The 9615-nt window shown below is 49.8% G+C and overlaps 3 protein-coding genes across 6 annotated transcripts in view; 2 read left to right on the plus strand and 1 right to left on the minus strand.

Moving 5' to 3' along the window:
• The first annotated feature begins 44 nt into the window (after positions 1-44).
• Positions 45-1530, plus strand: LOC109543033 (GDP-L-fucose synthase). The gene is made up of 6 exons (XM_019912546.2): positions 45-332; positions 428-542; positions 596-724; positions 775-988; positions 1041-1169; positions 1224-1530. Exons 1-6 carry the CDS (start codon positions 199-201, stop codon positions 1457-1459), a joined length of 957 nt encoding a protein of 318 aa, XP_019768105.1. The 5' UTR covers positions 45-198; the 3' UTR covers positions 1460-1530.
• Positions 1531-1745: 215 nt separating this feature from the next.
• Positions 1746-3776, minus strand: LOC109543034 (transcription factor 15). 2 transcript variants are annotated; one of them, XM_019912548.2, is made up of 4 exons: positions 3177-3776; positions 2936-3066; positions 1983-2095; positions 1746-1927 (listed from the first exon to the last, which is right to left on the minus strand). In XM_019912548.2, the coding sequence occupies exons 1-4, from the start codon at positions 3356-3358 to the stop codon at positions 1799-1801; spliced, it is 555 nt and encodes a 184-aa protein (XP_019768107.1). In that variant the 5' UTR covers positions 3359-3776; the 3' UTR covers positions 1746-1798. The 2 variants fall into 2 exon arrangements, with proteins under 2 accessions (XP_019768107.1, XP_019768106.1); XM_019912547.2 differs by having other exon boundaries at positions 2936-3081; positions 3177-3775.
• Positions 3777-3882: 106 nt separating this feature from the next.
• Positions 3883-9615, plus strand: part of LOC109542955 (kazrin) — a gene marked incomplete at its 3' end in the record, with an annotated part of 8428 nt that continues 2695 nt past the window's right edge. Inside the window, 15 exon segments of one of the 3 annotated variants that reach the window (XM_048665626.1) lie at positions 3883-4229; positions 5233-5343; positions 5454-5774; positions 5825-5999; positions 6061-6193; positions 6400-6542; positions 6597-6724; positions 6783-6959; positions 7016-7358; positions 7416-7506; positions 7569-7771; positions 7824-8020; positions 8171-8380; positions 8435-8717; positions 8784-8928. In XM_048665626.1, coding sequence (XP_048521583.1) covers positions 5305-5343; positions 5454-5774; positions 5825-5999; positions 6061-6193; positions 6400-6542; positions 6597-6724; positions 6783-6959; positions 7016-7358; positions 7416-7506; positions 7569-7771; positions 7824-8020; positions 8171-8380; positions 8435-8717; positions 8784-8928 — 2588 coding nt within the window. 3 annotated transcript variants of the gene reach the window in all.

Raw genomic sequence — 9615 nt, forward strand, 5'->3', positions numbered from 1 at the left:
TGATCTGTGCTCCGATTATGTCACTTGCTCTCATCAACATTCAGTATTGCTATTGTCTTTATCTATGTTCGGTTTATCGGTTGACAGGAATTTTGTTGCTCGGTTTCACTAACCCAACTTATTTGTTTTGTTGACGTGTTTGAATGGGGCCTATAAAAAGGACTCATTTTTGCCTCGCACAGAATAGATAAGCCGACAATGTCGGATAGCAAGGTAATTTTGGTGACTGGCGGGTCCGGTCTGGTTGGCAAAGCCATTCAGACCGTCCTGGAAAGCGATGCAAAAGGCGACGAAAAGTGGATATTTGTTGGCAGCAAGGATGCGGATTTGTGGTGGGTTTTGTCTAAATCTCATAATCCCCTGTGCCGACGTGGGTGCGGAATTCACATGTACGTATGCAGGTTTTGATTGGTGTTTTCCATTGCAGCGACTTGAACTCTACGAAAGCCCTATTTGAAAAACACCAGCCAACTCATGTGATCCATCTGGCTGCAATGGTTGGGGGACTGTTCCATAACATGTCCCACAATCTGGATTTTTTGGTAAGGACGATTCAGCGTTCACTGAACTAGTTAAGCCGTTTTTTGCTTTGCAGATGAACAACATCCACATGAACGACAATGTGCTGCGGCTGAGCCACGAAACGGGAGTGAAGAAAGTGGTGTCCTGTCTGTCCACTTGCATCTTCCCGGACAAAACCCAGTATCCCATTGACGAGACAATGGTAGGGAATTGATGGGGTGACGTTTCTCGCGGCTAACCCTTAGCTTGCAGGTTCATAACGGTCCGCCGCATCCATCCAACTTCGGCTACAGCTACGCAAAGCGGCTAATAGATGTGATGAACCAAGCCTACCATAATCAGCATGGGTGCACGTTCACTTCCGTGGTGCCTTGCAATGTGTTCGGGCCCCACGACAACTACAACCCCGAATCCAGCCATGTTATACCCGGGCTGATCAAAAAGCTTCAAGACATCACCAGTGCAGGCAGGTTGCGTTATTGGGGGTTTATTGCTTGGGTACATTTGTCTTGTTTCAGGCGGCGATACTTTCACAGTTATGGGCACCGGGAGGCCTTTGAGGCAGTTCATTTACTCGCTGGACTTGGCCAGGCTGTTCATCTGGGTGTTGAGGAGCTACAACGAAATAGACCCCATCATTCTCTCGGGTAGGCCTTGAAGATTCTCCAGCCGTTTTGAGGTTTATTCTGTTTTTTTTGTAGTGGATGAGGAAGCTGAGGTGTCCATCAAGCAACTAGCCGAGGAGCTGGCCAAGGCCTACGATTTCAAAGGAAAAATCGTGTTCGATACCTCGAAGGCGGACGGGCAGTTTAAAAAGACCGCCAGCAACAAAAAGCTGCGAAAGTACCTGCCTGATTTCCAGTTCACTCCATTTCCGCAAGCCATCAAGGAGAGCGTGGACTGGTACAGGCAGAACCACGCCAGCGCCAGGAATTAGCTCCAGCCTAAGGTAAATGTTTTCTCTGTTTACGTTTTGTTTGTTGCAATAAAAGTGGGATGATTCCAAAAGCCCCATTTCCCTACACCACTGGCGTGGTCGTCCCAGCCAAATCGCTTAGCCGATGTAAACAATATTGCGCCCAATTAATTTAACGGCCGTTTAATTAAAACTTATAATTAATGTGGCATGGCGGAGGCCAGCTCTTAACTCATTTTTATATTGGCTTGATGAATCACATATCGCAGCCATGATGGCATGTGTCGGAAGTTAATTCTAACAAACGTTTCGAGAGCTATTTATATATTTATTTATACACAACAAGAATTAATTGAGGGCTTATTGATGATGGTACAGCTCGCCGGCGTTGGTTATTCGGATGGTTTGCATGGCGTCCGAAGCAGGTCCGAGCAGGATTTGCTGGCACTCGTAGGTTTGCGTGTGAAAATCCTCTAGAGGCAGGATTTTCTGGAAACCGCCACATTTTTATATGCCAAGCGTGCTTGCTGAGCGACTTACTTACCTGGTATTTTTTGTGAGAAATGCAAAACGTGCACACCTGCCTTGTCGGGGAGCTGGAATTTGAACTGTCCTCGTCATTCTGATTTAAGCGCAAGCATGGTTGGTCGATCGGACCTGCGGAACACACCAATCAGCCAAAATCAGTTTTACCGCATGGCTGCGGTTTATTGAGAGGCAGAACGGTTTCGGGTGCTACTGATAAGGTTTGCACAGTTTTCTACGCCACTGGCTTTATGAAAAGGCGGCGTTTTTTGGGAAATGAAAGCGCGTTTAGTCAGAGGCTCTAAGGTCGAGTGTTTTTTAGTAAAGTTGCAACCTATGATGGGATAAGGCGCCTTTTTGCGTACAAAACCCTTTTGTTCAGTGCGGGACGACATGGAGGGTGAATGATTTTTCGCACCCCAGAAATTAACCCACAAGTTCTTGTAAAATTTCAATCCTAGTATCCTACAACACCCTGTATATGCCCACCGCTTTTTTCAAAAATAGAAACAAATTTCAAATGTATTATGCAAAATTCAAGTGATCCGGAAATTGCAATTTCTCCATAAATAAATTAAATAATTAAATATGAATATTGGGCACAAGTTGCCTATAGCTGTCTCGCTTCCGCGTTGTTTGCCTCTCTTTTCCAGTCGATGGCAAAATCGTTGCTCTCGTATTGGCCTTGGAAAGCAATGAGCATCGGCTGTCATTTTGAACGCGATGTGAGTGTTCAGTGCGGTTGAAAGGATCAGATGCTCAGAAAATCCAGCTATCTCAGCGATAAACGGTGTTTGAGTGATGAGGACATTGAGGGCGATCGGTAAGTTTTGAAAATTTTCTTATAGCATGCGATTGGGCATGGAAAAGCCGATTTATATTTTTGACGTTTTCAATCCTACCTTTGCGGTACCATTTCGAATAGAGCAACGCTTAAATCCGGGTATTTTGAGGATAAAACCACCCACTCACCTGCTACTAGTTGGGTACCAAGGTGGGAAATGTAGCTGGACGCCAGGCGTAGAGTCTCGATTTTGCTCAGTTTCCGGTCCTTCGGTTCGGTTGGAATGAGGGTTCTCAGAGTGGAAAACGCGGTGTTCACACTGAAACCGTAGTTACTTTATTTAAATCAAAAGCTGATCTTTTGATGGAAGAGCGCGAATTTTACGCAACAGTTGGGGGGTTCAGTGTGATGTTTTAGGTCGTAAAATACCTGTGTGTTCTGTCGCGTTCCCTAGCATTGGCTTGACTTCGCTGCTTCATAGGAGTAGGAAAACCTTGATTGCAACTGCCACTTTTTTTCCGTTTCATGATATTTTGCCTGTTGTTGCTCTTCGTCAGCAAAACTGCCGGCTGTGCCAAATGCGCGTAGTCTGAATATTGCAAAAAATCCATTCTGAAATCAAACTTTGTCACTTAAACCGATCTGAATCAACCACACATACGCGCGCTCTAAATGGCAATAGTCCGGCGTGAATAACGAATGTTTCGCTTCTCTGGCTTGGTTTCCACAAGCGGACTAAGCCGAACCACAGGCGACAAGTGTTTGAACACATTGACGAGATTCTTATTCATAATAAATTCAGATGTGGTGCTCTGGATCGGCTTGAGAGAAAGGAATGGCAAATTTTGCGTTTCATTCCATGTTTGGAGGATTTTTTTGGATTTTTGTATCCTAAAAGTTTTTGGATTCAGTTTGTTCTGGAACTCCCTTGTATAATGTAACTTGTGTTGTGCCAGTGGCGTAGATTCTGGAGCGAGTGGGATTGAAACTGGGCAGTTTTTCGCCCGTGTTCCATGCATCCGTTTGTACGATGATACGATGGTACGAAAGTGTTTCTATTGGTTGGAGATCTGTCAATTCGGCCTCCGTTCGTCAGACGGCGGACGAATTGACAGAGCTCCAACCAATAGAAACACTTTCGTACCATCGTATCATCGTACAAACGGATGCATGGCACACGGGCTTTAGATGTGTAAATGCGATATGGTGAGCCAAGTTAATGTGTTTTGTCGAGGCGGCAACTTACCAGTGAGTCAATTGAGCAACAATCAGCAAAACAAGCAGCAAAACTGCAATCATTTCGGGTCAATCCCTTAACCCACCTAAACCCAGGTGGATTTAAGACTGAGGCTGCGCTCCCGTGCCGCCAAGATAATCTTTATCTTATCAATTGGAGTGAAATGTGCCATCAAATCGCCCGTAAAGTCAGTCAAATATTGACAAAAACCCAGTCAGTACCAGCCGGTTTGTTGCTATTTTAAGGTAAGTTTGAAAAGTGCGTGGGGCAGGTGGGCGAAGCGCCCCCATGACTCACGGTAAAGCAAATACTTGTTCGATTCGGGCAAATCAAATTTGCGAGGGGAGGAAACGTATTGCTTTACGCGGTATGCGCCTTATGGGGGCATTTTCCCAAGTGGCGATGTTCCCAGCGTGGGGCGCGTGCCTAATCCGCAATAATAACGCTCGCATTGTCCCTACTACTGCGCCCAGTTAAGTGATTTTTCTTTTAGTAGATCTAGGGAAAAGCGGTAAATTGCGAACGCAGCCCTTGTTACAGGTGTAAATGAAAATCTCCATAGTCAACCAGGTTTTTTCGGTCGGGATCCCCGTTCTGTATACAGGGTGTCCCGTGAGCACAGCTGTTATTCAGAATAAATATCTGGCCCCTCTGCTATTGAGGGCAAAGCCGAAAAAAAAAAGAGTTTTTTGATACATCGGGAGAATGACTCTTAAGGAAATTCGCTCGATTTGGGGCGATTGTTTCCGCTACAGGGCGCTTTTGCACCCTCGAGAAACCTGTCCATGGCTATTCACCTCATCAGGTCCGAATGGGGGCGTCCCCGTCCCCCCATATGCCAATTCGGCATTAGTTTCCGATCGGGCCAGGGGGGTGAATGACTTGGCCACATTCTGTTCGTGTTCGTGCGCCACCGAAACAATTAATGTGAGGGTGCAACTCCGGTTGTGCTGTCTGGAGGGTGAGTCACCCCTACCTGTTGCCACTAATCCTCCATCTTCCATTAAACCATCAAAAACGGCCTGTTTTTGGCCGCCTAAAAGCCGACACCCTGTAGAGTAGATTGCATATCATGTTGGCCTCGTTTTGGCACAATGTCCATTCTTCCAGATGTCGCATACGCGCCTGTTTTGGTAAGACAATGAGCGTCTGCCTTTGTGCTGGAAAGTCGGATATCCGGCCCTCCAACCGACAGCGCGGATGGCTTGGAAAGTGGGCGAAACTGGATACGATTCGGTTTTGTTGCAGGTGCCTAAACACGCTCAACATGGAGGGCGACGGCGTCCAATTGGAGTTCCTCTGGGGGTGTGAGACGCCGCCATGGCGGTGCTGATGCGGCGTCTGCTCATCGATGCTCAGGTGAAACGACAGTTTTTGCAGCTTCCACTGCCAACTAGGGGAGCGAAAACTTGCAAAAACCCAGTCCAAAGTTCAGTGAACGGTTCTGGAGCTAATGGGAGTTTTTGCAGGCAAAGCTTCGCAGAATGGTAGAAGAACATTCCTCCTCCTTAGCCGCCCGGATAGAATCCGATTACCCCAGTCCGGCCCCCGTTCCCTTTTCCAGCCCCGCTTGCGCCGCTCAGGAGGCGAAAATCGCCGACGCTGCTGACGTGCCCGCCCCTACGCTTGCGCCCGCCCGCCGCGATTTGCTGAAAACGCTGTCAACTGACGCCGACACTGCCCAAACCAGTGGCGTTCCTGCCGTTAAATTGAAGAACGGCGGCATCCAAGAGACGCGGCGCAGCCAGTCTTTGAACATTTCGGTGGACTCCAACGACGAAGTCAACAAGGTGAGAGTGTGATCCACCGTCCAGATTTTTCCCTACAAGGCCGTTTATAGAGGGACGTCCACAAGACCAGATCGGATCCAGTGAAATGCGATTTGGAGACTGAACCGAACAGAGAAACAATGACAATACAGCAGAGCGCCAGTCCTGTCAAGGACAGCCGCTCCTCACCAGAAAACCAGCGATCCGATTCGCCCAAGCCCGGATGTAGCAGCCAACCAGATATGGGTAAAACCCTAGCCAAAAAAAGCACTCTAATATTATTCAATCAATTGTCGAAAAATTACAGACTCGTCCTCACCACGATCGGCCAGAAGTTCCGAAGGAGGCAACCCGGATGATCTATTGGCGCTGCTGCCCTCTCCATCGAACTTTCCCAAGTCTTCCTCGGTCATCAGGCGACTGCGGCAGGACAACGACAGGTAAGCGTTGGTGCGGGCGGGCTAGTTGGCCCATTCGGGCGCATCTGACGTCAGTCAGGGCGATCAACAGAAAACCAACTCAGACAAGGAAAGAGCGACTTTGGTGTACAACGAAAAGAGACAGACAGGAGAGTGACAGCGGGTGCACCCTGACGGATCGCCCAACAAAACCGATTGTCCGCACCAACAATTTTTACCACTTGCAGATTGCAAGCCGAAGTGACTCGTTTGCGGCGTTTGGTAGTATCGGGCGCCAGTGGCATCCTCAGCGAAAGAAAAGCGCCTGCTGAGGGCGCGAACAGCGACCCGCTCGAAATGGAGTTGCAACTGGCCAAGGAAGCGCTAACAAGTAAGTCTGTTACTACTAAAGAATGAAGCCATTTGAAATGCGTGCGGGTTTTAGCTCTGAAGGCCGACAAGCGCCGATTGAAGGCCGAGAAGTTCGATCTGCTCAACCAGATGAAGCAGCTGTTCTCCACGCTGGAGGACAAAGAGAAGGAGCTGCGCGATTTCATCCGCACCTACGGGCAGGTAGGGCGACTTGAGCCATCCAGCGTGGCGACTGGACTACCGATTTTTGTTGCTTAAGCGGGTGAGAGACGAAACGTCGCTGCAGCAACTGTCCACCGAACGGGAGGAGCGGGAGAGGGAGCGATGGAGCCTCTTGAGACATGCCAGAGACGAAGCCGAGCGCAGCCTGTCGCTGGCGGCCCAACTCAACGCCAAAGAACTGCAGCTGCAGCAGGCTCAGGAGCAACTCGCCGAGGTAGTTAACGTTAAGTTAGTAAGTAAGCCACTGGATTGATGCGGTTGGTTGAACAGGCGCGGCGACAATTGGCTGCAGGCGGTTGCCTCTCCGACCAAGAGTCGTTAGCTTCGCTGCCCCGCCACAGCATCAATGGGGGCGCCCTCACTCCAGGCTCAGGGGGGCTGCTGTCGGGGCACTTGGGGCTGTTGCCCGGAGACCGGGGGAGCTGCAGTGCGGACTCGGGGGTGCGCGTCAGCTCCGACCGGGAGAGCGGAGGCGCCACCTCCATAACCGGCAACTTATCCGACTCCACCACAGATGGCGCCCCGACAATCACCGTGGAGGGAAGTGCTCGTGACGTGGACTCAGTGTCGCTGCTGTCCACCGTGCCCCCACCCCCTGCCCACATGTACCAATGTGAGTTTCGGCGCGGTGTTGCCCGAGTTCCAACTAATCCAGGACTTTGCGTTGCAGCCGCCTCAACCAAAGACTGTAGTCCGACTTTGTCGCCCCTCAATGCTAACAATTTCCCCAGAACTGTAGTCGATCCCAGTAGTTTATCCAGGTTGGTTGGACTTCTACTAACACGTGGTCGGGTAGCTAGATTTTGGGTTTGTTCGGGTTCAGTGGGGTTCGCTGGACTGGAGAATGTTTCGTTTGCAGGTCGGTGGAACAGCTCAGTTCGCCCTTGGACCAAGAACCAGTTACCGTAGGGAAGCGGCACAAGCAGCCCAGCAGACTGTCGACGCGGGGCGGGACTTGGGGCAGCATCTCCAGGGTGTTCGCCCGGTCCAGGCACAGGAACAAGGCGAACTCGCTGCAGGAAACCAGTAAGTGCAGCAGGTGGTAAGGGTAAGAGGGCTGACGAGGCGGCTTTCAAAGGCGAAGGCTACGAGCCCTACCGCAGCTGGTCGCCCCTGACCGAGGAAGGCTACGCGGAGAAGCTGCGCCTGCTTCGAGAGGCCAGCTCCATCCCCATGGAGCGATGGAGGGCCCCCACGGTCCTCGCCTGGCTGGAGGTGGCCTTGGGCATGCCCCAGTACGGCGCCCGATGCGCCGAGAACATCAAAAGTGGCAAGGTAGCTTAGCGCACTGCAGTGTGAAACTCTAGGGAATGTTCTTTGATCTGTACCTAAACCGTTGTGGTCGCGGCAGTGAAATTGATTCAGGAACCATCCAAACTAATTGGCTTGTAGGAACAAGTTGCATATTTCGGAACATCCTTATAGATTGGTCGTTTGAACGGGCAGGTCCTGCTGGAGCTGAGCGACCTGGAGCTCGAATGTGGACTGGGAATCTCGCATCCGATGCATCGCAAGAAGATCCGGCTGGCCATCGAGGAGCATCGGCATCCCGCACTCGTGCGCTATCCGTGCATTGCCCAACTGGGCCACACCTGGGTGTCCAGCGAATGGTTGCCAGACTTGGGACTATCCCAGGTGGGTTAATTTGTAAACTAGCCGCTCCCTATCGGACGCATTCTTCTCGTCCAGTACTCGGACAACTTCGCCTCGAATATGGTGGACGCGCGAATGCTGGAGCATCTCAGCAAAAAGGAGCTGGAAAAGTACCTGGGCGTGACTAGGAAGTTCCACCAGGCTTCCATAGTGCACGGCATCCATCTGCTGAGGATAATGAAGTACGACCGGCAGGCGTTAGCGCTGAGGCGGCATCAGTGCGAGAACATGGACGCTGACCCGCTGGTCTGGACGAATCAGCGCTTCATCCGCTGGGCTAGGAGCATCGACCTTGGCGAGTACGCGGACAATTTGAAAGGTAACTGACCAATCGGCGGCGTTCTTCATTGCCATTGGCGACTGTGTCTGGTTTGGTTGTTGATAGATAGCGGCGTGCATGGGGGCTTGGTGGTGCTGGAACCTTCGTTCAACGGAGACACGATGGCAACAGCGCTGGGAATACCGGCGAGCAAGAACATCATCCGGCGCCATCTCACGGCCGAACTGGAGGCTCTCGTGCTGCCCGCCAGGTATGTGATCTTCTGCCAAATGGATGAGCTCCAGGCCGAGGCAGCCCGAGTCATCTCGAAACACAATCGATAAACAATCAGTTGTTGCCAGTTTAGCGTGAATTATACGTATTACCTCTTGCTCTGAATAGCCCACAAATCTTCACCACAGTCTCTTCTAGAATATAGAGCGGCTTCTATGAAGAAAGTGACTCGTTACCTGTTGCTATTCAATGTCGTGCCGCTATGGGATTTTCAGTGTGCTATAAATCCTGTTGCCTGATGTTTTTCGTAGCGGCGTCAAGTGTATAATCGGTGTTTCAATTCGAATTTTCCTTTGATTTATTTTCCAGACTGCGTGAAATTGTTATTATAATCTTTTCCTTCCTGGGGTTCAGTCAAAGTGTGAAATATTTTTTTGTATCGTCTATTGCATAACGTTTCGGCGAGACAACAGCGCCATCATCAGATTAAAAATTCATACAAACTCATAATTGGGAAATATTAGATTCTTTTAGGTCTTTGCTGTCTTGAAACCTCAAATTTGTTCGAATTATTGTCTGCATTTGCCTGCGTAGCAAATGTAGACAATAATTCGAACAAATTTGACGTTTCAAGACAGCAAAGACCTAAAAGAATCTAATATTTCCCAATTATGAGTTTGTATGGATTTTAAATCTGATGATGGCGCTGTTGTCTCGCCGAAAC

Source organism: Dendroctonus ponderosae, unplaced genomic scaffold (genome assembly GCF_020466585.1).
Source record: "Dendroctonus ponderosae isolate FM_Combo_2020 unplaced genomic scaffold, Dpon_F_20191213v2 Dpon_F_20191213_4, whole genome shotgun sequence".
Lineage (NCBI taxonomy): Eukaryota > Metazoa > Arthropoda > Insecta > Coleoptera > Curculionidae > Dendroctonus > Dendroctonus ponderosae.

Excerpts from the sequence above, each read along its gene's own strand:
- LOC109543033 (XM_019912546.2), top strand. The coding sequence starts at position 199 with ATGTCGGATAGCAAGGTAATTTTGGTGACTGGCGGGTCCGGTCTGGTT. Across the intron at positions 543-595 it reads CCCACAATCTGGATTTTTTG|ATGAACAACATCCACATGAA; the intron begins GTAAGGACGATT and ends TTTGCTTTGCAG. Across the intron at positions 1,170-1,223 it reads AGACCCCATCATTCTCTCGG|TGGATGAGGAAGCTGAGGTG; the intron begins GTAGGCCTTGAA and ends TTTTTTTTGTAG.
- LOC109543034 (XM_019912547.2), bottom strand. The coding sequence starts at position 3,358 with ATGGATTTTTTGCAATATTCAGACTACGCGCATTTGGCACAGCCGGCA. Across the intron at positions 2,096-2,935 it reads TGGTACCCAACTAGTAGCAG|GTCCGATCGACCAACCATGC; the intron begins GTGAGTGGGTGG and ends TGTGTTCCGCAG. Across the intron at positions 1,928-1,982 it reads TTTCTCACAAAAAATACCAG|AAAATCCTGCCTCTAGAGGA; the intron begins GTAAGTAAGTCG and ends GGCGGTTTCCAG.